The sequence below is a fragment of the Penicillium riverlandense genome (assembly GCF_028828495.1).
Source record: "Penicillium riverlandense strain IBT 135883 chromosome Unknown utg000009l_segment0_segment0, whole genome shotgun sequence".
Taxonomy (NCBI): domain Eukaryota; kingdom Fungi; phylum Ascomycota; class Eurotiomycetes; order Eurotiales; family Aspergillaceae; genus Penicillium; species Penicillium riverlandense.
This window is the reverse complement of record NW_026643200.1, coordinates 138,294-164,696: the sequence shown is the minus strand read 5'-3', so window position 1 is coordinate 164,696 and position 26,403 is coordinate 138,294. Positions and strand designations below refer to the sequence as shown.

The following is a 26,403-nucleotide window of genomic DNA, read 5'->3' as shown; positions in this document are numbered from 1 at the left end:
CATAGCAAAGAAAAAAGAACCAGGAAAATAAAAAAAGGTATCACGAGTGCTCCACATCCCCAGAGGCATGCCTTGCACTCTCATCATCATCTTTCCGAACCCCAACTTCAGTAGAATCCTCCTCCTCAGCCCGAGTTTGAGGTTGAGCTTCCGATTGCAGCTCACCCTCCTCCACAGTCACCGAACCATCCGTCTCACCCGCCTCAATCACAGTCTGCAACTCGCTCATCCGCTTTGCAAACTGATCCATCATCTCCTCTAACCGCTGCGACCCACCTCCAGCCTTGTCTCGAGGCGTGGAGGGAAGTATGCCCGCCGTGCCGTGGATTTTGAGCATGAGTCCGTGCCCAGGTGTATTGCCTGGGTTACTGTTTTCAAATGTTGGAGCGGGCACCAGCTCGGATTTGAGCACTTGCCATGTTGGCGTGAGGCTCTTGGCTGATGTGACCCGGAACTGTGTCGTTGGCAATCCTGAGGGTGGTGGTATGGTGGGTGGATTGGCGGGTGACGAGGATAGGGATTTCGTGACACCTTCTCCTTCTTTCCCCGCAAGAGCAGCAGAAGGTTCAGCCGTTATTGGGTTCTGCAGAGTCCCGTCTTGCGCGACGTCCAGGATGATGTAATGCTCTCGTACCCCCGGGACCGGGGGTGGTATTAATATAGTCGACTTCCGCGGGCTAACCTCCTGTTCCTTCGGGAGCGGCCCTTCTATTATCTGCTCTCTCTTCGATTCGGGGAGTGACTCCTGCTGCGCTTCGAGACTGCGCAGCGCTGCTTCTGTGATGATGTCTGTGTCGTCGTCGGAGAACAAATAGTGTACTGTTGGGTGGTGGTATTCCGATGTATGCGCGTCTTCGATCAGGGTGAAGAAGGGCTGGAATGGTGGGTTGGTGGGCTGCTGATCTTGTGCGCCACTGGTTTCTTCGCCGCCGGGGCTATCGTGGGTTGGGGAGGTGAGCTGGTTGGCGCGTTGTTCGTCTGAAGGGTGGTCTTTCTGCGCGGGTCGGGTTGGGATGTCGGAGTGAGAGTGCATGGACTGGCGGGAGGATGAGGAGGAGAGGACCGGATGGGGGTTGTTGCTGGGTAGAGACATCGCCGTAGACCCAGGCTACATGGTGAGGTGAGATGATGAGCGCAACAAGGATGCGGTGCCTGAGCTCTTATCGATAGGGTCAGCTGACCCACGTATACTTTAGGTACTGTGGCTGTGGTATAGCGCAGGGAGGATCGTCAGTTGAGCGGGAGGATTTAGATAAAGCAGGGGTTTTAGAATATGTAATAATGGTGGCGGTGGTAGCTATCGGCTCTGAGGTCACTGAGCACTCAGAGCTATAGAAACATGGAAGGCAGACGACTAGCTGGATATCTCTTTCTCTCTGTCGTGGCATATCCTAGCTAAGCCCAAAACCCAAAAGGGTTGATCTATAGACAACTACAATAATAACATGCATAGATAAATTTGGAAATGATTTGTATTGACTCCGACACATAGTGATGATGTGAAATAATTTCCTTCCCTTTATTTTTTGATTCGCTTGTACAAATAGTACACAAAATCCCTGCTGTTATTCAAGATCCCCTGGTCCCCACCTCTTTTGTTCATCTCATCAATAAGCCCATCTCCCTTCTCTCCAATTTACCTTGTGGTAGCATGTCCCTGATACGACCGAGTTATTTAAACTTTCCGTTAGGATATTCCTTCGTGAACCAGGTATACCAATTACTGCCCTCTCTTGCCTTGAGGGTGACCTTCTTTCCATCGTCCTTCGGGGTAGTACTCGAGATTTAGAGGTCCGTACACAAGTTAATGGACCCGCCCCCTAGAAGTCGGGCCGTCCACAACACGATTAACATTACGCGTAATTAACATTTTGGTTTTTGTATGAAATCGCCTAAGGAAAATACCGTTTTTTCAGAGTAGCTCAACCACCATAGATGTATTTAAAACCATATTCTATCAGTAGTTACTGTTCGGGTTTGGAAGATTATGGTTCTGATTGATGTGAAGTGGTATTCAGCATAGATGGTGCTATCGATAGAAGGCACTGAAATATATATTTGGACCGTAGAGTGTGACGGTCATGAGACAAAGATAAAAAACATTATTCTCTTTAATTTGGTTCATTCCATGCATTCTTTTAACCTCAAGCCATAAAAAGATAAACACTGACTTCATCAAACTCCCAACATAAAATGCCCATGGTGGTCCACAATTGCCCTAGTCTCTCCCTTGAGAATAGCCGACATCATAGTCTATAACAACATAGAATGATTCTCAACACCAAAAGTAAACACCATAGCTCAGAAACGAAAAGAGACCGCTAGGGGAACGCCGTCAACATGCAAGATGGCCCCAATCCAGAGCCCGATCATCACTCGTCACTTTGCTTCCACTCAAATTCTTGAAAGATATCAGTCAAATCCTATGGTTAATATGACAGGAGTACATACTCTGTCGGCACATGGGACACAGCCCCTTGGATGTCTCTTGGTCGATCCAGGTCAACAGACAGTGCTAGACAATTTCGTGAGAACCAAACCGGTAAGATCCCTAGACAGAAGACACACCATATGAAACGAGTGGCCACATTTCCCTAGCACTGTTCTTATTGTTTAGTAAATCCAAGAGACACGCGTGCTGGTCTCGCACTCACACAGGGAGCAGTCATCGCCGGGGAATTTGCAGGTGGGACAGGTACTATCGAACTGGACGCGACAGATGCCACAGACATCATCCTCGGGCATATCCCAGTGCCAGGTGGCAATAGCATTCCACTCCTTGATGACGACCTTCATAGTGGGTGGGTGTGAGGGAGGGAGTGACAAGAAGAAACAAACACCGAAGATCAACAACCTTGGCTTATCGCTCTTTGGCGTTATCGGCGGATCACATGAGGTGATCTTCTCCGCACTCTCGCTCCCTCTCTTTCTCTCTTCCTTTCCTCTATACCGTTTCTACCCGTTATGTAAACCATGGCTTTTGTGGCCATTCGATCCGCTTCAGCTCCCTCTACCCGCTTATTTCGGGCCATGGCCACAGCCACCACTCCGGCCCTGCATGCGCAGTCCCGCCCAATTTCCTCCTCCTCGTACCTCGTCACCCCGAAACAGCTCAACGATGCACTCAAAAAGAACCCGCCGACCAAGATCTCAACCTCTCCACGGGTGGTCCCTCTTTGTGCAGCCTGGTTTATGCCCAATGATCCAGAGGGGCGCAAGGGAATCGACTCGTTCCGGAACTCACGCATCCCCTCAGCCCGATTCTTTGACATCGACGCAATCAAAGACCATGACTCCCCCTACCCGCACATGTTGCCGACGTGTGAGACCTTTGCAGAGGCCATGAGTGAGTTGGGCATCCGTCGCGACGATGAGATCGTGGTCTACGACACTGCCGAGCTGGGCATTTTCTCCGCGCCCCGCGTGGGCTGGACTCTGCGTGTCTTCGGCCACCCTAATGTGCGCCTTCTAAACAACTATCGCCTCTGGGTTCGTGAGGGATTTCCCACTGAGAGTGGTGAGCCTACCCCACGGGAGAAGACCAAGTATACTGTCCCCACCTACGACTCCAAGCTGGTCATCTCGTTCCGGGAGATGAAGGAGCTGGCTCTCGACTACGGCAAGGAAGGTGCGGAAGAGGTGGAGATCCTGGATGCTCGCTCGCAAGGCCGCTGGGCCGGAACTGACCCGGAGCCACGTCCTGGCCTGTCCTCTGGTCATATGCCTGGCTCTAAGAGCATGCCCTTCCAGGAACTGCTTGACCCGGAGACTAAGACCTACCTGCCTGCTGCTGATCTTCGCAAGATCTTTGAGGACCGCAAGATTAATCCCTCCCGCTCCATTATTAGCTCCTGTGGCACTGGAGTTACTGCTACTGTCATCGAGACTGCTCTCGGTGAGGCCGAATACGGGGAGCCCAGTCTGCGCCGGGTGTACGATGGCAGCTGGACGTAAGTGATTTCCCCTTTGTCTTGTAAATATGACTGACTGACTCGAGAACAGCGAATGGGCACAGCGCGTCAAGGAATCGGATGGCCTGATCAAGAAGACCAAGGCATAATCTGTTCTTTCTTTTCTCTCCAAGCGGCATGATGTTTTTTCTGCGACCATTCTTGCTGGCCCCGGTGACTTTGGCCAGCCGATATCCTTTTTGCTTCTAGATGTAACTATTCCACTGATATCCTCGGGAATGAACATAGAACCCAACCCACTCTTCTCTTTCATTTTGTATACATTCCATGTTTCTCCGTTGTAGTCCAGATTAGTCAGCTCGGCATCTCCCCATCGCATCTTCGCCCACTTCACTTTCGTCTCACTATCGCAGTGTGCGCCGTCAAAGATGGTGGAATTCCCTTGCCCCTTGGCCCTTGAACGTAAGTGCTTTCACTCCTACTCACCCTGACATCCAGTCATCCTTCCATATTCCCTCAGCCCACCCCAACCCTGTGCCTCAAACCCGCCCCATGCTGATCAGCCCGAATCCAGTCCTGGTTGTCTACACCTCCAGTTCCCTGGTATAGGGCAGACAACACGACCCTATACCATCCTGACCACCCGTCCTTCAGATCAGACCGGCTTCCGCACCATCATGTCGACCGGTCGCAAGGTCTTTCACTGTGCCGTGGACGAGACGGCCCTGACCACGAACATCAGCGAGATCAAAAAGTGGACTACCAACGGGGCCATCGATCTCATCGTTCCCCTCTATAGTGAGTTATGCTGCTGTGATCGAGCCATACTCCCCTTCCTAACCACCATCAGCCCTCGAACGGCTGCACGCGCTGAAACGGGCCGGATCGCAAGTCTCTATTAATGCCCGCGAGGCAACCCGCTTCCTCGATCGAGTCACCTCCGGCAAGGATCACATCGCCCCCGATCGCATCGCTCTGCAGGGCCCGAACGAACAGTTCGAGCGCTGGGAGGAGGCGGAGAAGTACTTTCTGCCGGAATTCGAGGAGGAGCCTGAGGCCACCGACGGCCCCGATCCAGCCACCACTGATGGGGACCTGGAGCCACCTGAGTCCCACGAGGACAAGGACCCCGCGTCGGATGATCTGTCACAGATGCTACTGAGCAAACTGAATTTTAAGAAAGACACCGAGGCCGCGTCGACCACTTCTGCTGGCAGCCCGAGCGGGCCCGGTTCGCGTACTTCCTCCCGCAGCTCGCGAACCAGTCCGGAATGCGCACAGCATGAGATGAACGGCAATAAAAATGGCAAATCGAAGTCCTTCCCTGGACACCAACGCACCGCGTCCGGATCCACCATCCCGACTGCACCGCCCGTGCTTCGTCCGCTGCTCAGCGCATTGCTCTGGCGACTGCACAGCGGGCCAGACGCCGAGAACTCTGCCAAAAGCTGTATTCTCGTGACAAACGACCGCGCGACGCAGGTGTGGGCACAGAAGTTCGGCATTGGCGTTAAGAACATCCTGCAGCTGCGCACGGCGATCCAATACGAAGAGCGCGAGTACAAGAACCGCTGCAAATACGTCGAGAAGACGCAGACCCAAACAACCACGGAACCCAAGACCCTTCTATCTTACGAAGAAGAGAGCGACGAAGATGAACTGGTTTTCGTCCCCCGTGGCCGTGGCAAAGGTAGCTCGCGGGGCGCTTCCCGTGGTGCTGCTGCGCGAAAAGCTGCCAAGCAGACTGCTGCGCCAACCGTTGGGGAGAGTCCTATAGAAGTGCCTACGCAGCCGATCGACCCGGATTCATTCAGTCGCTCGCTGGGCGGAGCAGCTAAGTCCTCGGCTCCAGTGGATCTAAGCACCCAGCACGGCCCAGCTCGCGGTAACACAGGCGCTCCACGTCGTGCGTCCAACGGCCGCGGCCGTGGGGGACCGTCTCGGGGTGCATCGCGGGGTAACGGTCGCGGACGAGGTGGCAAGCTCTGGGTTCCTTGAGGAAAGCTCGAGCGGTCTGGTTGTTTGATATACCTACAGTGCAGACCGAGCGGATTTGTTCAAAACCCCTCCTTGAATACTGAACGTAACCGGACTGGGGCGGAATGGACAGGACAGTTTGGTCTTTTTCTTCGACTGCAGCAGGACACTTTCCCCTCCCGCTCCATCGGCCAGAAGTTGCTTTCTTTGTGAGGTACTTCGGATCGGATGAAGCCAGACAGACCGTGGCGCGCGTTAGGACATCCGCTTGAGAGTGGAGAGTGAGAGAGTGACATCAACACACCACACCACATACCTATGTGGGATGGGATGGATGACAGTTGCCCTCCTCACGGATCCCTTTCCTTGCCCCTGCCTTTCCTTTTGCCCCTGATCAATCGATCATATTTCTTTGACTCGGAGACTGATGTGAGATGAGATGAGATGAGACCTGATGGGGCTGATCCTTCGCTGTGAGTGAGCTATGTGTATGTGTGTAGAGAGAGGGAGATTGCTGGATGGGAGAGCGTGAAAGTCCTGTACGGTAGCAGATGAACAGGAAACAATTTTCTCCAGTGTGCCTGCTTCTTGCTCTACTATATTTAGTTTTGGAATATACTCGAACACCATGAGAATCCAACATGTGCCGTTCTGTTATGGGGTTATCAAGCGCGCTCAGTATCTCTCGAATTCGCTGAGATAGAGATGTATGTTCCTGGGTATGAGTCTATTGAGGAGTCGGGCATGTCCAAGGTAGAATAAATGTGATGTGGTCTTGGAGGCCGAGATGGAGAATGATTCAACCGGACTAGTCCATCGAGCAAGACACTGCATGCTATAAGTCTTGGGCGAGTTCAAGGTGTTACTGGAGCGTATACATACTCGAGAGAATGGTTGCTCCTCAGCTTCCGGGTCTTTTCGAATTCAGATCCCCACTTTTTCCTTGGAGTGCTCCCTCCCCGAATGGCCTTTCCGATTCATACTCTGATTTCATTTTACCACATCTGGATGAACTCGAGCATCACCCTCTAACCGAATTCTTTCCCTACTTTATACCCGAAAAATAGAGCTACGAAAAACAAAGGTAACAAACAGTGAATATTGGCAGAGATATTTGGACTTCTTACGAACCTGCAGATCTCTAGCAGAATTTGCCAGCTGGTTATTACTTGGCAGAATTGGGTAATATAGACAAATACAAATGAGGAAAGTGAGGGAGCGGTTGCTGCCCCTTGAGAATTCGATTCCATAAATGAACTATGCGTTGTCTAGGACTAAAGAACGAATTACCTTCAAACCAAACACGTGGGGGGTTCTCTGACCAGAGATCCTACCGTATCCTCTTCCACGATGGTTTTCTATGGAAGAATAGCCATGCCCTGGGAGCGCTTGCCCGCACCCCATTTTTCGAGCTGGAAATACTGAATCTGCTGACCCTGGAAGGAATCCACCACCGTGATTGCGGCAGGCATAGTGCCATTGCCGGGAGAAAGCGCATACACAAAGCGGCCAGAAACTTTAAGATCAAGGAGTCCAGGATCGCCGTTTTTCAAGTCAAGAGTCGACATGATTTTTGAGTCATGTTCACTGATCTCGACCAGTCGGTCGGCTGCCCCATCAGTGACAAAGACACTTTCCCTTGCCTTGGAATATGCGGCCCAGCACGTCGCTTTTTGACCAGGTATGACGGTTTTGTGCAGGAGAGACACCCTGTCTGTAGTCGGATGGAGGCTGAGAAGTGTGGCTCCGAACGATGCATCCGTTATGAATAGATCAGAAGTGTCGGGGATACTAACACCGCCAAAAAGCACAGCAGTTCCGGGTGGGGAGGTCCGTACATCGTGGCTTTCGAATGTAGATGAGTAGGAATCTTTGAATGGCAAAACAGAGATGAAACCGGTCTTATTGGTAGTCGGATCCCCTTTGACAGTGGTAATAAGACGAGTATCATTTTCAGTGAAAAATACCTGGGCGATGGTATTCGTGGGGCCTGTAGGGGGCGTGGTCTGGTTGAGATCAAAATCAAGCACCTGTTTCATCGGGCCCAGTCCCTCGAGCGTGAAGGGAGCACAAGAGACACCGGCCTTTGCTCCGGTATATCCCACACATACTAAGCCTCGCTTCATTGAAGCTGCAACAGTGACGGGAAATTCGCCGGGAACGGCGGAAGGTTCTCCGACCATTAACAATCTTGCTGCATTGAAGTCGTCGATTTTGAACATGCTCAAAGAATTTGATCCGGCGTTAACAGCGAAAAGATACTGGTGACATCTGTGAGCCCGGACAGTCCCTCTAAGTAAGTCTCAGACGGTATCGACAAGCTTACACTGTCCATTACTGCCACCGAGCCTTGGGATGAGAGTGCATCCGGACCAGCAGGTGTGTTGGTCATACCGTCGATACTGTCACCTCCCATGCCGCCCGTAGGGGTAACAGTGCCGTCGCAGAGCTTACCGTCATGGCCTATAGTAATAGAGATAACGGAGTTCTGATGCTCGTTCGATTGAAGGTAGACCGCTTTGCCAACAGGCCATGGCTTGTTGGAGCATGCACCCATGGGGCTGGCGTGTATACACCCCGTGAGGAATGTCATCCACAGGAAGAGGAAAGAAAAAATAGAGTACATCATCTTTGAGGAAATGAGGCAGCCTCTCACAAAAAGGATTAGTGGTAGGCAAATGAATTTTTATTCTGTAAATGTTACTTGACATCGTTCTTGCGAGCTCTGTTATATACTGTCCTTGGGCGACCACCGATCCGCAGCCCCCTGTGACATGGTATGAGTTAGATAGATTCAGGAAATAATGATTAAGTCAACAATCCACAACCTGGGAGCCGCTGCGATGGGTTATGAACCAGATAGGTCCAAGAAATAATGATTAAGTCAACAATCCACAAATTGGGTATGAAGTCAACAATCCATAATTCCGGAATCAACAACCTCGAAGTCAAATTCGCACTAACCTAAATAGGAGATAATGATTAAGTCAACAATCCTGGCTGTGGGGAAGGGGCGCCTAACCCGGAGCTAAGCTCGTCGCTAGCCTGAAAGCCCGAAACCCTTGATTATGGAATCAAAGGGGAGGAGTGATAGTTCCCCTCCACGATTGTCAACTTATTTTCTTCCCCTGGAGGCACTCATACCAATTGTACCTACTCGAAATACTTTTCTCATTGTTCTGGGTTCCACATTTACCCCTGAAGCCGGGATCGACCTGCCACGACCATTCAGATCAATATGAGGAAAGCATTTACCTTCCTTCCAGGCCATCGCTCGAATGGGCAAGATACTACATCAGGTAAAGAGCTCAAATCTGTTTCCTGTAGAGAGCCTTCCGTTCTCAGAATAACCGGCTGACATTTAGCCAAAGGCGACACTCATTCAACCCTCTCTAAGCGGCGAGAGCAACTTCGAAGAGCTCAGCGGTACGATGTGTCTTGTATTGCTACTTACACCCACAATTTTAGCTAATATTTAAAAGCTCGCACCGTCAGCGGAAGGACCAGTACTTCAAGAGCCTCGAGAGGGAAGTCTTGCGCCTACGCGCAAGCGAAGTGGATTTGCTCGTGCAAGTTCAGAATCTTCGCGATCATGTCGGCTTACTTCAGGGTATTCTGGATAAAAATGAGCTATCAGTGCTCGCCACACTTGATGGTGAGCTAGAGGCAACTGATGGCAGTGATGCAGACTTGATCGGGGCCAAGGACTCGACTCATTGCCTTGAACATGTCGACAATGGACTGAAATTTGCTGAATCCAAAGCGGGGGGTGATTTTGAGAGGAAAAATCCGTCCGTTCATCTGCTCAGTCAAAACATTTACAGTGGTCAGACATCGGACCACTCTCCACAAGCTCATGGCGACATCATCGAGTCAACAACTAGCCAACAGCCGGCCCCATTTCCCTGTCCAGCAACTCACCTTTCTCTTTGCCAATCAAGGCATTCACAACCGATACACGCCGACCAGTTATCTAATCGAGAAATGACTGATATGGGAATGGAATTCGTCTTGTCGTAAGTGGCATCTAATTACCCTGTGTCTCTGTCTATTTCCTAAGAAAGGCCCAGACTCGAACGTCCCTGTCTTCCTCACTTGGAGACTCACCAAGAGAAGCCCAACGGCCATAGCCTCCTCGTATCTGCCACTCTCATCGACCCACATCAGCACCAATGTGCCCCATCTACACCGTCGAAACAAATTCCGCCCTCGCGGGATCCCTCCGTCATATTTGCCAAACTCCTATCGTTGTCTCAAACGCTCGTCCTTGAGGATGAAGTTAGCCCTATCCAAGCATGGTGTTATATTCTCCAACAATCGTGGGCAGATAGGCTTGATATAAGCAAGCTTAGAGAGTTGAGCGCGTCACTTTTGAAGGGTATTAAATGTCATGGGTATGTATATTCTACGCTCGTGAGAGTATATTGATACTGATGCGGCATTTACCGGATATATTAGGTTCGGTGCAGTGATGAGAAGGGACGCTTTTGAGACCATTTTATTTCAGACTGCTCGACTATCAGCTTGAGAGACTTTGGAGTGAAGCAGGCCCCGGTAGGTGGGTGATATTGAACAGGTCGTCATTGAGCATCTGAAGTAGTGGAGACGACTGCTTTTTAGTGGTCTTTGTAGACAGATATCATAACCTCGTCGTGGGCCAAGGCCTCCTAAGCTAGGATGATCACTAAATCCAATTCCATCTCTTCTTTCTGTCTCAAAGTAAAGACAGGCTCTCCCCTTCAGAACCCTCCAATCCCAAATACCGATAATAAACCCTCTCCGGCGCAACTCCGGTCAAAACTACCGTCTGCTCATCGCCAGGCATAATATCCATCGCATTATCACTCAGTCTCAAACCATCACACTCTTGAATAACGAGGCACTTAACCGGCTTATGCGTATGAATAGCCAATATCTTCTCATCAACACCACTCTTACCCTTCTTAACTTCGACTTGAAGGCCGCGGCCAGAGAAATCAAGGTATTTGAAAGGTTGCGGCCAGTCCACGTCCCTCGCGACGATGCGGCCGTCGACCCATAAGCGCGCGGAGAGGACGTGCGGTTCTGGTTCGGCGGTGTAGTCTATCACCCCGTCGGTTATGATGTTCGTCGTGCCGTTCGCTGCGATGAGGATGTCATTCCGCACTATCGGCGGCCGGATGTCGCACCCCGTGTTGGTGGATATGAAGCGCAGCTCGACGTTGCCGTGGACAGGTGCTGGCTTGTTGCTAGCGATCCAAAGCTCGTACCGGCTGGTTTTCGGTGGTGAGGCGTGCGCGACACTCCAGTCGTGGTGCGAGCGACGCACGCCCACGGCAATGGGGTTGAGAACCCGCTTCACGGCGTAGTAGGCTGGTTTCGGGTTTAGGAAGTAGTCCGCTATTGCCCAGGAGATTGTCGGCCAGCAGTCGTTCAGCTGCCATAGAAGGGCGCCGCCGCAGTGTCGCTCGTCCCCCCATTGCCGTCGCCAGCCCCGGTATCCGAACATCATTGTCTCGGCTTGAATTACCTGCGTGTGGTAGATGTAGATATTGAGGTCCGTGCTACTGCGCAGATTCTCGACTAGGTACGTTGCCAGCCGTCGTTCGTGGCCGTCGGCTTTGTTGTGAAAGTCCATTACATGCGACTGCGGGAATAGGTCCTCTTTGTTCTCGATGAAGTAGTCGATCGTGCTTCGTTGAGGGAATGCTTCCATGCCGAACTCGCTGTTGAACCGGCCGCCCAGCGTGTCGAAGATCTGGTACTTTTCTTGCGTTCCGTGCCAGACTGGTGGACATGTTAGGAGAAATATAAAATAAACACCCAGGACGTAAACTGACCATTCCACTGATGCATGTCCCCAACCGTGGGATCAGACGAGATCTTCCCATCACCCCATGGGCTTCCGGGGTGATAAAATGTGCTAGGTGAGTGTTCGGATACCACCTCCGGCAGTAGCTTCTCGTAGATGTAGCGAGCCGGGAAATCCGTCTTCAGCCAACTCTCCGGATCCTTGTCGTCGTAGTTGTACGTCAGACCCGACGACTCCTGTACCTGGTAATCCTCGTTGTTGCCAGCCCAGATCACGATGGATGGATGGTGGCGTAGTCGTTGCACGTTGTAGATAGCCTCCTGGCGCACTGAGTCGAGAAGACCCGGCCATGTGGGATAATTCCCGCATCCAAACATGAAGTCTTGCCAGATCATTACACCAAGCTCGTCGCATGCTTCGTAGAAGGTATCGTCTTCGTAGATGCCACCGCCCCAGACTCTTGACTCCCAGTTAACTTGTTTCTTTCTGAATATTGATAGCAACGAAAACTTACCTGATCATGACCTGCCGGCCCTCAACCATCAACTTAATCCAATCGCGGTACCGCTGCGCAGTAATATTAGGCAGTAGACTATCGGCCGGAATCCAGCATGAGCCACCGCAGAAAATGTCCATTCCGTTGATCCGGAAGTAAAACGATTTGCCATGCTTGTCCGTCTGCTGGACTACCTCTGCTGTCCGAATTCCAAACTTTTTAGCGGTGCAATCTACTTCCTCATCTCTCGACAGCAATGACACCGACACCTCATAGCGAGTTTGCTCGCCGTAGCCGTGGGGCCACCACAAAGATGGCTGGTTGATGCGAAATGCGACTTCTGCTGTTTTATCTTCACCGACAGGGATATCCTGAAGGGCGATCTCGCGTCCCTCCAGGCTCAAGCGGAACCGAGCCGTGTATTTGTCTCCCGTGACGGCTTCCACCGTGGCCGTGGCTGTCACTTCAGCCGTCTCATGATCTGCCGCCAGCTTGATTTGAGGCCACAGATCCGAAACACGCGCGGTGTACACTTCCAACCGCACTGGGCGCCATATCCCCGCCGTCATCAGGAATGGACCCCAGTCCCAGCCCCAATGGTACTGCGCCTTGCGAGCCGCCAGGCGTGATGTATCGCCATTGAACCCAACCCATACATGGTTCGGGTGTTGGTCACGCAGCTCGCGCGCTTTCAGGAAGGCACAGTCAAATTCAATTTCGAGAGTGTGCTCGCCCTCCTCCTTCAACGCATCGGTCACGTCCACCCGGTGCGCCAGAAACATGTTGTCGCTTTTCAAGATGACCTGGTCATCCAGCTTGACCGTGGCAAACGTGTCTAGGCCGTCCAAGGCCAAGACAATGGCCGCACCGGCGGGTGCCGCGGGTTTCTGGAACTTGTTGCGATAGGTCCATGACTTTTCGTTGACCCAACGGGCTTTGAGCTCGTTGAATCCGATGAAGGGATCCTCGAGTCTGGGGATTTTCTATTAGTAATAGCCCACCATTGGGGCCATTGCGACATACTTTTTGTTGGCTATGAGGTCCTGCTGCACGGCAGACGGCACGGTTGGCACGGGCATCCATCCATCGGCGTCATCGCGGTCTCGGAAGCTCCAGCCCTCGGTGAGGGGCAATTGCACCAGGTTCGGCATGGTTGATTGAGCTTCTCCCTGGGCGGGGCAGATGGCTTCTTTATAGCCCATGTCGCACCATGGAGCTTCCCCAGAGTGTTATCGATAAGCCCCTCGTGTTTTCCTGTTTGGGCACGGAGGGGGTCACGGGACCGAACGGGACTAGCGGCTCACCTGACACGGCGTGGATTCCGTCCAGCTTCACTTGCTCTTCCTCTTGTCCGAATGAGTGTTTCACTTGACACAGTTGGCCTCCTCCCGAGCCAATCACCCCATCCCGGAATATCCGGTCCTATTTATCCACGACTGGCAGGCACCACTTGGCGCCTCGTCCGTCTGACCCCCTTCCCCAGACTTCCCCAGACTTACATCGTGGTATCGTCCGTGTTAAAATGTTCAGACTCGATCCCACAAGTGGAGTCCTCCCCAGAGATCCACTGATAGATTATTATCGATGTGTCTCATCTCGCGTCTCGTACTCGTTCAAACAAACTCTGGATGAATTGGTTTACCCGACCAACCCTGGCTCGGGAGAGTATAACTGGGTCTTGGCATCCGACGCCCCTCTCCGTGGCAATTTCCATCCCCTTCACACATATTGAATGATGACCATGCGGATGGCGTAAAGGCTTAGAGACGCCCGGGGGCCCAAGTCACCCCGTGGTCTTGCCAACGAGGCTCTACTCTACGGGGATGCTGGGAGTGTTGGGTGAATGGGCGACTTAGCCCTAACTTCACTCAGCCGGGCCGGAACAAAGAGCACGACTCACTACTCTCGGACGGGCAGGCCCGCCACCCCTACATTAGCCGTTTCCCCAGACGATCGCTGCTCGGCAAGGTTCGTGTCTCCCACGGGTGCAGGGTTCTCCAAGGCGACAATGCAATGCCCTGCAACTAGACCGGGGGGTTGCCCCTCTTGGGCGACTGTGCTGCCCATCTACCGGACGGGCCCAGGGTGGCGCGTGCAGAGCATGTGGAAGCGAAATAGGCCCCAAATATTGACCCCGGTGAAGGAGGCGTGTCAGCAATAATCGTCATCATTTCATCCCCGACATTCGACCGCAGGCTGCTGGGTCAATGAAGTTAGGTGTGTAGAGACGGGAATCATAGGAACAACCGATCGGTAGAGTCCACCGTTGCAGATCCAACTCGGACACCAAAAGGCGATCTCTAATGATCGATTTAAGCGAAGGCAAAATTGCGGGGATTCAGGCGGATCAGCCGGGCTCCACATAATAATCAACATCATCGGCTGTTTTGTTGAGTGCTTCTTCTTCCCCTGAAGACGCATCGTCAGCATATTATCGCGTGATTCCCCTTTCTGGTTTTATAGTAGTCATTATGCTCTATCTCGGTCTCTATTGAACATGCCTTCCCGACACAATGTTCCACACCTTCGAGGGCTTTGAGAATCCCGGGGCCACCACGCCCGCCCGCCGGCCCAGCACGGAGCGCCGCGAGTCTGTCGGCCGCCGTGTCACCACCCTGCGCGCCTGCACCTCGTGTCGCCATCGCAAGATCAAGTGTGATGGCGAGAAACCGTGTGAAGCCTGTCGCTGGTACAAGAAATCTGATCAGTGTCACTACTCCGATCCGCGTCCGTCACGCAGGTAAGCGCTGGCCTGGGGGTTCCCCCCTTTTGCATGAATGAAGACCCAACTCACGCTGCCACTAGACATGTCGAGAAACTGTCCACCACGCTGGACGAGTACCGCAGCGTGCTAAGCAGATTATTCCCCAATCTCGCGCCGGAGTCGCTGGTGAATCTGCCGCGGGAGAAATTGCTCGAGCTCACATCGGCCACGCACTCCCAAGTCTCAGGGTTTAATCTGCCGCACCCGGCCTCGCCTGCCACTTCGCCGTCGGTGGAAGCGCATGTCTCCCCGCTGTCAAATGAAGATGACAACCTTGAGGCCCTGCAGACCATGCCCGAGGAGCTGCCCGACAGCCGCCATGCCAGTTCCGGGGATTTGCTGGTCGAGGGTGTGTCGGACGACGTGAACGCCCTGTCCCTCTCGGCCAGGCAGCCCTCTTCTTATTTGGGGCTTTCGTCCATCCAGGCCGCCCTGAAAGTCATTGTCTGGCTGGACCCCGGCGCCGTTACGTACTTTGCACGCACACCGGCAAACGGTCAGGAGTATGCAACCACCGAGCCGTCCGGATGGCAGCATCAGCCGGTGACACCGCCGCAGGCGCGCATCCCGCCCACGGAAATGCAGATGCTCGATGCCTATTTCCTCTATTTCCAGGCATTTGCGCCGTTGATTGACGAGCAGTCATTCCGTGAGACGTACCTGACCGGTCGCCGGAGGGACGACTACTGGCTTGCGCTCCTTAACATCGTTCTCGCCCTGGGCAGCATCGCGGCAACGGGCCACGATGACCGAACACACCGGACGTATTTCCTTCGCTGCAAAAGCCACTTGAGCCTAAGCTCTCTGGGCGACCAGCACTTGGAGACCATCCAAGCACTGGGTCTCATCGGCGGCTGGTACTGTCACTACATCAGTCAACCCCATTTGGCATGGTCCCTGATGGGAGCCGCCTTGCGGATGGCGTCCGCTCTGGGGATGCATAAAGAGTTCACTGATACTCGCCAGCAGCCTAGCCCAGCCAGGATTGCTTCGATGGACCTCAAGCGCCGTGTCTGGTGGTCTTTATTCTGCATGGACACATGGGCAGGCATGACCCTGGGCCGTCCCACCATGGGCCGCTTTGGTCCTAATATCACTGTCCGGCCACCTCACTGTCGAGACAAGGTTTGTGCTTTGGTCTGAAACTTTTAAAAAAAAGTATTAATAATTGGTCAGGAAAACGTCCTCGATATCCTCCCGCTGGTCGAGAACATCCGATTCGCCAAGATCGCGACTCAAGTCCAGGACTCACTCGCAGCAGCGCCGCTGGTCAAACCCCAAGAAATGGCCCATGCCGATGCCCAACTCCTCGACTGGTGGGAGAACCTCCCCTCCGTGCTGAAAGACCACGAGCCAATCTCCGAGTCAATCAACACCGTCCGCACCGTCATGAGATGGCGCTACTACAATCAGCGCATGCTCCTCTACCGACCAACGTTGCTCAGCTATGCCATGCGACGTGTACCCTACATCGCGCTCCGCGCAGAAGAGCGCACCGCCATCCAAAAATGCCGCGAGGTGGCCGAGTTGTCTATCCAGAACATCGCCGCCACGGCTCAGCTCAATCAACTGTGCGGCTGGAATGCCGTCTGGTGGACTTTCCAGGCCTCCCTGGTGCCATTGATTGGTCTCTTCCTCAATGATCCCACCGCCGATGACCCGCGGGCCTCCATCGAGTCCTGCCAGGCGCAGGTCGAGACCGCCATGATGACTCTGGCACGTATGCAATCCTATGGCCATACGGCGAAGCGGTCGCTGGACTCTCTGTCGCGCATCTACGAGGCTAGCAAGCGGGGCGACGACTTCCATGGCTCGGACTCCGTCGCGACCTCTCTCCCTGCAGGAAACTATCCCGCTGGCCGGGATACGTCTATGATGTTTCCGATGCAGGATGCCGCTCGTGGCGGGTTCTCTTTCGGGGAGAATGGGTTTATTGAGCCATTGGCTACCCCGTTTGGTGACGACAATGGCGGCCAGTACTTGTTTGAATACCTCAGCTGGGGTGACAACAGTCTCTGGCCCGGAATTACTGAAACTGACGTCCGCGGTGACAGTATGCCTTTGTTCACGCCGGACCACGAGAAAGGCCCCAAATACGGCGCCCCCCAGCCGTATTTTGGGCCAATGACCGACTCGGGCTATTTTGTCAATAGTACACCCAACACCTATCTTTGATTTCAGTTGTGATTTTTAGGGGGTTAGGGGGTGGGGTCCTCGTGTGGCGTATCTGTCATTTTCAGCAGACATCATCGGTTATATTGTGGGTATTGTTAGCGGAAACGAATCATGCAGCGAAGCAATGGGTTATTGGCAATCAAGCAAAATTAAAGTCTCCTTCACCGTCACCATAATAGGCATAAAAGCAGACGATCTTTCGGATCCCACGGATGCAGGCAAGATAGCACAAAAGTAGTGCATCACCCGATCTATTGACAGGGTACTTTGACAAATTGCGACGACCCGGATTGGATCTTACTTTGCTGTGGACGCGTAACGGTCCACGCATAACTCCTTGGGAATACGGATTTTTTTTCCTAGCCCCGAAACCACACTCTTGCCCTTAACCGTGTAGTGTAGTAGAATAGCCCCGTGGGGGCCAGGCGTCACCTCGCTTCCGCCTTTCAGCCCTGCAGCCGCAGCGTAAGTCTCTGCACTGCCTGACACCCTAACTAGCGAGATCCTGCCGGGTCGAGTCCCTTGTCATTTGCTGCGTCGTGGATATAATATTTCACTGCACTGACACCCAAGGTGATAGTCATCCCGAAGTAATGCTGAAGAAACAATGGCTCCCAAAAACTCTCGCGGCAGGGGTAGCGGCCACGGCTGCATGACTTGCAAGTTAGTACCAATTAACTCCCTCCACCACACCTCATCCACCCTCGGATCAGGCTGCTTTCCTGCATTTGTAGCCAGGATTGGGTGCCAAGCTGCTAGTGAACTAACAGCCTAATTCCAGAGCCCGTCATGTCCGCTGTGATCAGCAGAAACCGGCGTGCGGACAATGCACCACCACAGGCCGCAAATGCGATGGCTACACCATCAACCTCTCGCAACGACAACTGCGCCAGAATGTCATCGATGCGTACCAGCGCAGCACCTGTACCGCTGATGGCCGGTTGATTCTCCCGCAGGGTGACCCCAGGGAGCGAGAGTATATCTCATTCTTCTGCTCGCAGACCTCGCGCGCCATCGTCGGATATTTCATGGCGAATCTCTGGGATTACCTCCTTCCGCAACTGACTCACTCTGAGCCGGTGGTCCGACATGCTGTCGCTGCTGTTGGCGCTGCGCACCAGAGATACCGAGGAGTTGATCGCCTGGGCTACACGGAAGCTTTTATGTTGAATCAATACAACAAGTCGATTCGACTCTTGGTGCAGCAATCATCAGTACCGGGAAATACAAAATTGGATCTCACCCTGATTACCTGCGGTCTATTCGTGTTTCTGGAACTGCTCAGAGGGAACGTCGACGAGTCACTCCGACATATAGAAGCAGGCTTGAATATTTTCGCCCGATCAGGCCCAATACTGATGGCACAGTCTGTGGGCGACTCGCAGACTATATACAAGGAGCTGCGCGATATGTTCTTCCGCTTGAATATCTACATGGGCCACTTTGCGCAGAAGGCAAAAGGGCTCTCGCCTTTCACTGATCCGCGCACTTTGCAGATATCTGCCGACTTCACAGATATCTCGGATGCTCGCCACTGCCTAACTTCTGTGATGACTTACTGCGTCACACTCAGCCCCTCGCCAGATCCCATCGTGCAAGTTAGTTCGGACAAGAATAACGCTACGCAGTCAACGATGCTGAAGCAGACGTACCAGACATGGCTTGATCATTTCGAGAGGTTTTTACAGACACCGCAAGGCTATCTGACGGACCGACGCTTTGTTGTCTCGCTTCACATCGACTATATTCTCGCCGTCCTTTGGACATTTGGCAATCCTCCGTGGAAAGAAACCGACCACGATCGATGGAATGATCACTACATGAATATAGTGTCCTTGGCAGAGGAATTAATCCTACTAGACTCCGACTCAGAGCCAACTTTCCGGCTGCACGCCCTCCCCGCTCTGCAAATGGCCTCCGCCTCGTGCCGCCTGCCCCTAGTCCGACGGAAAGCTCTTCAACTTCTAGCGTCCAATCCAAGCCATGATTGTCTGTATAATTGGCGCCGGGAAGCTAGGATTGGTGAGGCGATCATGAACTTGGAAGAGGCCCAGCTGTCAGATCTGCCCGTGGAACAGAGGATACCCGGGCAGGAGGACCGCGTGACGGTGTACAAGATTATCGACTCTGCAGAAACGAAACAGACTCGTTTGTTTGTAAGGAATAATAGGGTTGGAGACTCAGTCATAGATGTGGATTGGTCATAGTGAGAAGAATTGTAAAACAAGCGAAATCCACTTTTGATCCGAATCTGAATATAAAATCTCATACTTCGCTGGAGTGGACCCGCTGACTCAGCGCCTCCCTTTTCCACCACTTCAACCAAATCCAGTGAACATTCAACAACCATTGCAAAAGCCAATTACTGCATGTTTACACCTCTGGATGTCGCGTGACGTATATGTCGTCGATTCTGTATAGACTCCGAAAACGTGCCCGCCAGAAGAGGCCAGGCGTTGAATTTCAAGTGGTGTGAAAAAAGAGACCACACACCCCATCAACCATGTCTCTCTTCACTTCGACACCGCGTATCCTCTTCCTAGCCACCGCCCTCCGCCTGGTGCTCCTGGTCTACGGTGGCTGGCAAGACGCGCACTCCGCCGTCAAATATACCGATATCGACTACATGGTCTTCACCGACGCGGCGCGCTACGTGTCCAAGGGTCAACCGCCCTACGCGCGCGACACGTATCGCTACACGCCCCTGCTGGCGTGGATGCTTCTTCCAACTGCATGGGAGGTTTCTCCGCCCTGGTCTGCGCTGGCTTTTGCCTTTGGCAAGATCCTTTTCGCGGTGTCGGATGTTCTTGCCGGGTGGCTAGCTGTGCAACTGCTTGTTAAATGTTATCGCTTTCCTGCTGAGCGCGCCCTGCGATATGTCTCTGCGGTGTGGTTGCTAAATCCTATGGTTGCGAATATCAGTACCCGTGGCAGTGCGGAGGGTCTGCTTGGGGTTTTGGTTGCGGCGCTACTGTGGGCAACTCTGACCCGTAGGGCACTGCTTGCTGGTTTTATTTTGGGCCTTGCCGTGCACTTCAAGATCTACCCTTTCATTTATGGCATCTCTATTCTCTGGTGGTGGGATTCCGAGCGCGATGGTGTCCCCTCGATACCAGCGGAGTCGACTTTGCTTCAGCGTGCTGTGGCCTTTGTCACCCCGTCCCGGATAAAGCTGACCGTCTCTGCGCTGGCGACGTTCGTCGCCCTCAATATCGCCATGTATACCCTGTACGGCATGCCATTCCTGCACCACACCTTCTTCCACCACCTCACGCGCATCGACCACCGCCACAACTTTTCCCCATATAGCACGTTGCTGTACCTCTCCGCTGCAGGCGGGGCGGATTCGCACTTTGAGGCTCTGGCTTTTTTGCCTCAGATAATCCTTGCTGTCGTTGCTTTGCCGCTTGTTCTCTCAAAGAAGAGCCTTGCTGGCGCTATGCTTGCTCAAACATTTGCTTTTGTTACTTTCAACAAAGTGTGTACGAGCCAGGTAGGTTGACCTCTCAACTCATATCTGGATTGCCGGCTGACTTGCACAGTATTTCCTCTGGTACTTGATCCTTCTACCTTTCTACCTCCCCTCTTCGTCCTTGATGCGCAGGCCAACCCTGGGCCTCTCAGCTGCCTTTTTCTGGGTTATTGCACAGGTGTGTTCCTGATCGGTCTACTTACTCTCGTGTTATTTTCTGACCTTCTTCCCAGGCACTTTGGCTCCATCAGGGATACAATCTCGAATTCCTCGGCCGCTCGTCTTTTGTGCCCGGTCTTTTTTTTGCGTCACTCTTTTTCTTCGCCGTCAATGTGTGGATTCTGGGCATTATCGTCCAGGATGTGGGCGAATTTGGAGACGAGATTGAGCATGACACAAAGTCTGTCCAGTCCAAGCAGAAATGATAAGAACTGGATTGTTACTCCGTTCTACGCGCTGCATAGCTTATGCATAGAAATAGAGAAATGCAGAAATTCCCCAATACACGAACGTCGCTTAATTATATACAGCCAGAATATATGAGCTATTCCTCTATGGGGCAATAACCATTACCAGATGGCTCGAATTAGCGAAATACTCGCCCTCTCAATAGAATCCGTTAATCTGGAAATTACTGAGGTTCAGCCGGGCTTACATTTGCTTCGCTTAGTACACGCCCCTAAGGTGCTCCCACAATATTAAAACCCGCAGCAAAACATGCCTAACAGAACCAGACCCGATCTTTCTCGACAAATAAATAGCACAAAAGCTGTGAAAAGGGGTATTCGGCTAAATTGAAAGTACACAAAACAAGGAAACGCCGTCACAGGTCTCACAACCGCCTAAATTTTGGATGCATCAGCAATCACCCGGTACGTGCTGACGTGAATGCTCTTCGGACGAGAGCGCGGATAAAGCGTCAAGGCCTGCTGGTGGGTTCCGAAATGCGAGTGGATTCCGTCGTTGAGTTCGACGAAGTGCGCTGACGGACGGCTGGCTTGCAGCGCTTCGAGGATTGGGTAGCTCCATAGACCCGTACACTCGTTGCCTGTCAGTTGAAAATACGGGTTCAGCAATGGAGATGTCGAGTCCAGGTCAATGAAGCGAATGCGCAGGTTGTCAAGCGATGGGAGGCATTCAAGACTCTGCACGGCTCCGATCACCAGGGCTTCGAACGCACAAATAAAATTGATATTGGTGATACCCGAAAGAAGGGCGGTGGGAGGAATGGAATCGGATGGTTCAGGGCCGTGACAGCATGTTTTAACCACCAGATCCAGGGACTTGAGGCCTGACGACTGCGACGAAGCGTGCCGTCGTAGCGACTCAAAAAAGCCTACGCATATCTTGCCAGTAAAAGACAATGTCTCAAGGCTCGGCGCAATAGCACCCAGCAAGCCACAGATTGGCGGAACCTGCACGCGAGCGCCGAATAGCGCCGCGTTAACCGCATCTTTGTTGTTGTAGAATCCTTCCAGGCTAATGTTCAGATGGCGGATCAACGGCGGCGGTCGATCCAGGACCTGCGACATGGTGAAATAGATCTCTGGCTTTGGTTGGGCATAGGCGCAATGCCACTCTCGAAGTGCTGGCAGCGCTTGTGACAGAGTGTACCAGTGACCCCAACCGCGCATGAGGTTCCAGGCACCGCGCATCACAAACGTCTGGACGTTGGGGAGCAAAGGCAGATTCTGGCGCGAGGGCAGCTCTCTGGATTGGCTGGGTTCGTTTCGAAAATGGCGAATCATAGGCGGATTTTTACAATGCCCTCCTTCCAGCGTGAGCACCCGAGCACCGGGGAAAAAGATCTGGATGTGTTGGAATATCTCGTCCAAGGTGGCATTTTGCGTGGAAGAGTAGTAGTGGATATCGTTGCCATGAGGAACGTCTTCATGACCCCAGGCTGCTACCATATTGGCTTCGAGTGGGTCTGGTATAGCGGCGTTGGGACGTCGACCCGGAGGGCGTGGTAGAAGCCGAATGGCTCGATTGCCCCAGACAGGGACCCAGACTTCTAGATGTCGGACATAGCCGGCAAGGTGCGGGTGTGCTGCAAACCATTCTGCACACTCAGCTAGTCCGTCAATGGTTCCTTTGACCTTGACTATGCGAAGTACGATGTCAGCATACACGCCGTGTTATGAGTCAAGCAAACTCACTGTGTCGATAAATGCGGCCTTGGACGAGTGGTGTCCAAACTCTGGAGATCAGCGAAAGGTTCGAAAGCGCCTTGCGCCGGGGGTGTCGAAGGGCTTTCTCCCAGTTCTGCACGGTCGATTTGCTCGCCTTGGCCGCGGATGCCCGCTCACCGAACAAATGATCGATGATCGCCTCGTGGATCTCAATCGGGAGGTTTGCAAACTCTGTTTCTTCCCGCGGAGAGTTTCGTGGGCAAGAGAATGCGGACAGGTCGGGAGGGGCGAGCGAGGAGTAAGATAACGCGGACACGGGAGTTGAGTGAGAGGAGCTGGGAGAATAGAGGCTATCGTGAAGTGTAATCCCCGTGCTGGTGCTGCGGAGTGTTTTCTGGACTGGCGATGCCAGTACAGAGCCTGGGGCTCTGGCCAAGGAATTGACCGACACGGGCCGGGGTGGGGGGATGGTGGATATCATGGGGCGCGATAAGGATGGGGCCAGCGGTGGAGTGGTGAAAGGTGTGGGGGATCTGGAGAGGAAGGGCAGAGAGCTGTCATGAAGTGTTCTGGTCAGTCCATCGAAGAATCAAAAAGTAGGAGGCACATGCTCACAGCGAAGGGTGAGGGCGTAGTTCCTTGCAGATTAGGACGGAGCGGCCCAGACTGCACGGCTGGGCCGGGAGCAAATCGGAGGATCAGTTGCCGTCAGCAGTTCTTGCAACTGGCCATACCACCAACAGAACTAGATCGAGAGGAGATGGCAGGAGTGAGTTTGGGATAGAGTGGGCAAGTCGGCGGTTAGGCGTCTGGGCAGCGTTGAGACAGGGAGAAGATGAGGGAATGGGCGGAGGGAGACATAGATGATGGGAGAGAAGCGAAACAGAGAGTGGAGCGAATAGACAAGGAGGGAAGAAATAGAGGTAGGGTTGAAGAGGAAGGAGAGAGGGGTGGATGGAAGTAAGAGGCGGAAGAAGAAAACGAAGCAAATAAAAAAGGTGAAGGGGGAGAAGGTGAGTAAGTGACACAAACTGAGGGAATCTGGTTATCAATGTCGACACTTAATTAGGGCTCGGATCGGGACCCACTGATCCACTGGGACAAAAGGTCTAGTATGACACTATAATTACTTATTTCTACTTAGTATTTCCCCTGAACCTGGACCGACTAGAAAACACCACCACCAGGCACCGGGCTCGATCTAGTAATACTTACTCGTGTGGCCCCATCGAAAACGACTAGCCGCGCGGCAACAATCAGAGGATTCACTCATGTCAGGGTATCGATACAAGTTACAAATAGCTGCAGGTTAAAATCATATGCGAGAAAATCAAAACAGCTTTGGGCCTACCGCTTGCGCCGGAAGCGGAACCGCAGCTCATCATCGCTGTCCGATTCACGTGTTTCTCGCGGTCGTTTGGAGGGCCGACGTGCTGGGGCTGGGGCTGGGGTTGGGGTAGGATCCGGGGCAGTAGCCGGAGGAGAAGCCGAACCTGGCGCCGATTCTGGAATAGATGCAGCCGGATCTTCGCGCGCCGGATTCTGATGAGATCTTCGGTCTGCTGCTTGACTGGTATCGGTGGATTTGTGACTGCTGACCCAGTAGTGGTCGCCAATACCAAAGTCCTTGCGCGTCACTTCTTCCAGGGGCACAATCACAGTCTGCACACGATGTCGGGCATGGCGAGGCTCTCCCTTTCGGCGAAACCGCTTGAAGTTCTTACGGCCGTTCCATCGCTCATCCCATCGGTCTGAGTGGGAGTCGCCGGCAACAGGTGGATTCCGCGCAGGAAGTTCCATCTCTTCCACAATGGCCAGGTTCCGGAGCTGATCAACATCCAGGTCCGTCAAGGCCACTGGATAGGTGTCTTCTTGTGCTTGTCGCTGTTGCTCCTCTTCTTCGCGATGTTTTCGTGCAGCTTCCAACACGTCGAGCTTGGGGCGCTTCGGCTTCCGGATGGGATCGGACTCAGTGGTCGCAGGCGTATCCGGGTGCTGGCTCATTTCCGCACGACGACGTTTCATTGCCCGGGCACCCGGAAGTAATTCTGACACCACATCCTCTTCAGCCTCTTCCTCTACCGGACTTGGATGTTGACTGGATTGCGGGGCTGCGAGAGGTTCGAGATCCAGCTGAGACGTTGTGAGGTTTTCCTCCGGCGTGTAGACTGGGACCGAGTCCATGTCGAAGCCATCATCAAAGGCCTTCATTTTACTGACAAAGGTGCGCACGCGAGGCGCCTTGGGCCGAGCCGGAGCAGGTTGACTGGGTTGGGTCTGGGGCGGCGATTTGGAGGGTGATTGCACACGTTTCTCCGCCCTCGAAGCTCGCTGCTCAGTCCGAGACAACGGGGCACGCTCAGACGCATGACTCGGCTCTTCACTAGGCAGCGGGCGACAGAGAGGGGAGGCGTCGCTCCCGAGGATGGCATCAAGAAACTCCCTCTGTTCAATCACGCGCTGGTCTGTCATCAATGCGACCTCATTGCCCACCTCGATGGACCACGATTCATATTGACCCTTGGACCGGAAGCGAACCAAGACCACACCACCTGGGCCGTCTCGATCACTGCCCGCTCCCTTGCGGCCAGCTGCATTTTTCATGAATTGCACAATATCGGCTGCCGTAGACACCCCGTCCTCCACTTGATAGAAGAGCGCCTTCCCTTGTCCATTGTTGATAGGCGCCTGCAGGTTGTCGAATTGTGTAGAATCTCCGAAGACGAATGTATATCCTTCGAAGATGCTGATCCGAGCCGGGTCTGGAGCAAAGGAAGCAGCAGGTCGGTTGATCGGTTCCTTACCGGCTGGCGGGAGATACTCCGTAGCATCCGGCCAGGCCGCGTCAAAATCGGCCTCGAGAGGAGATAATGATTCCAGATTTTCGAGGTCGCCAGGCGTGGCCGCGTATACGAGTGCGTCGATGTAGGAGTCCTGCACAATGTATTTGCCGTTGATGAGCGCTTGGAGACCCTTGGCCGTGTTCCGTTTACTCTGCACCACGTGTGTGGTCTGCTCGACCACGTAAGGAATGATGGTTTTGATATCGAGGTCTTCCAGTCGAGAACGGACGTGGGCGAGAGGGTCCTTTGCCCTCATCTCCTTCGAGGAGAATGAGAAGCTTAGAGTGACGGGTTGCCATTTTATCCTGCAAGCTCTCGTCAGCGAGTAACCCGGGCAGACCAGGCGAGATGGCGCACCGCAGAGTATGCTGATACCTGCCCAGCTTGATCTCGTGTTCCTCCCCGCGCAGCACCTTGCTCGTTCCTGTGAGCTTTTCTCCATCCACAAAGGTCCCGCATTTCGAGTCCAGATCAGCCACGGTGATTTCGGATCTTGTGTAAATCTGAGACTGCTTCTGGGTCAGCAACCAACCTCTCCAGGATGAATGAGAAGCCGTACGCCATCGCCGGGTTTAACAGGGGACACCTCGATAGTCATGTGTTTTCGTGAGATCGAGTTGTGAGAAATCGCATGACGGACTAGTTACGATAAACCAGTGAGAACGCCTTCGCATCAAAGCTGGGTGGGAGCTTACCGTCATCCTGCTTGATACGCCCAAAGAGGTACTTCTTTCCCGGACGCAGCCACACTCGCTTCCCTTGACAATCGTCAGTCACTGCCAGGGACGCATCACTCCAGACATACCGTCCAGGAAATCCCCCGTCGAATCCAGGATCCACAT

General features: G+C 53.3%; 12 protein-coding genes across 12 annotated transcripts; 6 read left to right on the top strand and 6 right to left on the bottom strand.

Moving 5' to 3' along the window:
• Window positions 1-40: 40 nt before the first annotated feature.
• On the bottom strand, window positions 41-1,093 carry N7474_010337 (uncharacterized protein; the record flags this gene model as incomplete). The annotated part of the gene is made up of 1 exon (XM_057201747.1): window positions 41-1,093. The coding sequence occupies one exon, from the start codon at window positions 1,091-1,093 to the stop codon at window positions 41-43; it is 1,053 nt and encodes a 350-aa protein (XP_057048018.1).
• A 1,279-nt stretch (window positions 1,094-2,372) lies between these two features.
• Window positions 2,373-2,796, bottom strand: N7474_010336 (anaphase promoting complex subunit 11; the record flags this gene model as incomplete). The annotated part of the gene is made up of 4 exons (XM_057201746.1): window positions 2,373-2,401; window positions 2,452-2,515; window positions 2,569-2,600; window positions 2,655-2,796. The coding sequence occupies 4 exons, from the start codon at window positions 2,794-2,796 to the stop codon at window positions 2,373-2,375; spliced, it is 267 nt and encodes an 88-aa protein (XP_057048017.1).
• A 177-nt stretch (window positions 2,797-2,973) lies between these two features.
• On the top strand, window positions 2,974-4,060 carry N7474_010335 (sulfurtransferase; the record flags this gene model as incomplete). The annotated part of the gene is made up of 2 exons (XM_057201745.1): window positions 2,974-3,950; window positions 4,003-4,060. The coding sequence occupies 2 exons, from the start codon at window positions 2,974-2,976 to the stop codon at window positions 4,058-4,060; spliced, it is 1,035 nt and encodes a 344-aa protein (XP_057048016.1).
• Window positions 4,061-4,588: 528 nt separating this feature from the next.
• N7474_010334 (uncharacterized protein) lies at window positions 4,589-5,909 on the top strand (the record flags this gene model as incomplete). Its single annotated transcript, XM_057201744.1, has 2 exons — window positions 4,589-4,709; window positions 4,762-5,909. 2 exons carry the CDS (start codon window positions 4,589-4,591, stop codon window positions 5,907-5,909), a joined length of 1,269 nt encoding a protein of 422 aa, XP_057048015.1.
• Window positions 5,910-7,246: 1,337 nt separating this feature from the next.
• Window positions 7,247-8,110, bottom strand: N7474_010333 (uncharacterized protein; the record flags this gene model as incomplete). The annotated part of the gene is made up of 1 exon (XM_057201743.1): window positions 7,247-8,110. One exon carries the CDS (start codon window positions 8,108-8,110, stop codon window positions 7,247-7,249), a length of 864 nt encoding a protein of 287 aa, XP_057048014.1.
• A 1,016-nt stretch (window positions 8,111-9,126) lies between these two features.
• N7474_010332 (bZIP transcription factor) lies at window positions 9,127-9,876 on the top strand (the record flags this gene model as incomplete). Its single annotated transcript, XM_057201742.1, has 4 exons — window positions 9,127-9,187; window positions 9,254-9,314; window positions 9,371-9,657; window positions 9,713-9,876. 4 exons carry the CDS (start codon window positions 9,127-9,129, stop codon window positions 9,874-9,876), a joined length of 573 nt encoding a protein of 190 aa, XP_057048013.1.
• Window positions 9,877-10,602: 726 nt separating this feature from the next.
• Window positions 10,603-13,326, bottom strand: N7474_010331 (glycoside hydrolase family 2 protein; the record flags this gene model as incomplete). The annotated part of the gene is made up of 4 exons (XM_057201741.1): window positions 10,603-11,654; window positions 11,708-12,161; window positions 12,220-13,147; window positions 13,199-13,326. 4 exons carry the CDS (start codon window positions 13,324-13,326, stop codon window positions 10,603-10,605), a joined length of 2,562 nt encoding a protein of 853 aa, XP_057048012.1.
• A 1,362-nt stretch (window positions 13,327-14,688) lies between these two features.
• On the top strand, window positions 14,689-17,114 carry N7474_010330 (uncharacterized protein; the record flags this gene model as incomplete). Its single annotated transcript, XM_057201740.1, has 3 exons — window positions 14,689-14,915; window positions 14,981-16,064; window positions 16,116-17,114. 3 exons carry the CDS (start codon window positions 14,689-14,691, stop codon window positions 17,112-17,114), a joined length of 2,310 nt encoding a protein of 769 aa, XP_057048011.1.
• A 607-nt stretch (window positions 17,115-17,721) lies between these two features.
• N7474_010329 (Zn(II)2Cys6 transcription factor domain-containing protein) lies at window positions 17,722-19,321 on the top strand (the record flags this gene model as incomplete). Its single annotated transcript, XM_057201739.1, has 2 exons — window positions 17,722-17,777; window positions 17,896-19,321. 2 exons carry the CDS (start codon window positions 17,722-17,724, stop codon window positions 19,319-19,321), a joined length of 1,482 nt encoding a protein of 493 aa, XP_057048010.1.
• Window positions 19,322-19,617: 296 nt separating this feature from the next.
• On the top strand, window positions 19,618-21,011 carry N7474_010328 (glycosylphosphatidylinositol-alpha 1,4 mannosyltransferase I; the record flags this gene model as incomplete). The annotated part of the gene is made up of 3 exons (XM_057201738.1): window positions 19,618-20,607; window positions 20,657-20,764; window positions 20,820-21,011. 3 exons carry the CDS (start codon window positions 19,618-19,620, stop codon window positions 21,009-21,011), a joined length of 1,290 nt encoding a protein of 429 aa, XP_057048009.1.
• Window positions 21,012-21,428: 417 nt separating this feature from the next.
• N7474_010327 (uncharacterized protein) lies at window positions 21,429-23,199 on the bottom strand (the record flags this gene model as incomplete). Its single annotated transcript, XM_057201737.1, has 2 exons — window positions 21,429-22,690; window positions 22,746-23,199. The coding sequence occupies 2 exons, from the start codon at window positions 23,197-23,199 to the stop codon at window positions 21,429-21,431; spliced, it is 1,716 nt and encodes a 571-aa protein (XP_057048008.1).
• An 866-nt stretch (window positions 23,200-24,065) lies between these two features.
• Window positions 24,066-26,403, bottom strand: N7474_010326 (DNA damage response protein RcaA; the record flags this gene model as incomplete). The annotated part of the gene is made up of 5 exons (XM_057201736.1): window positions 24,066-25,866; window positions 25,919-26,070; window positions 26,121-26,200; window positions 26,257-26,319; window positions 26,367-26,403. The coding sequence occupies 5 exons, from the start codon at window positions 26,401-26,403 to the stop codon at window positions 24,066-24,068; spliced, it is 2,133 nt and encodes a 710-aa protein (XP_057048007.1).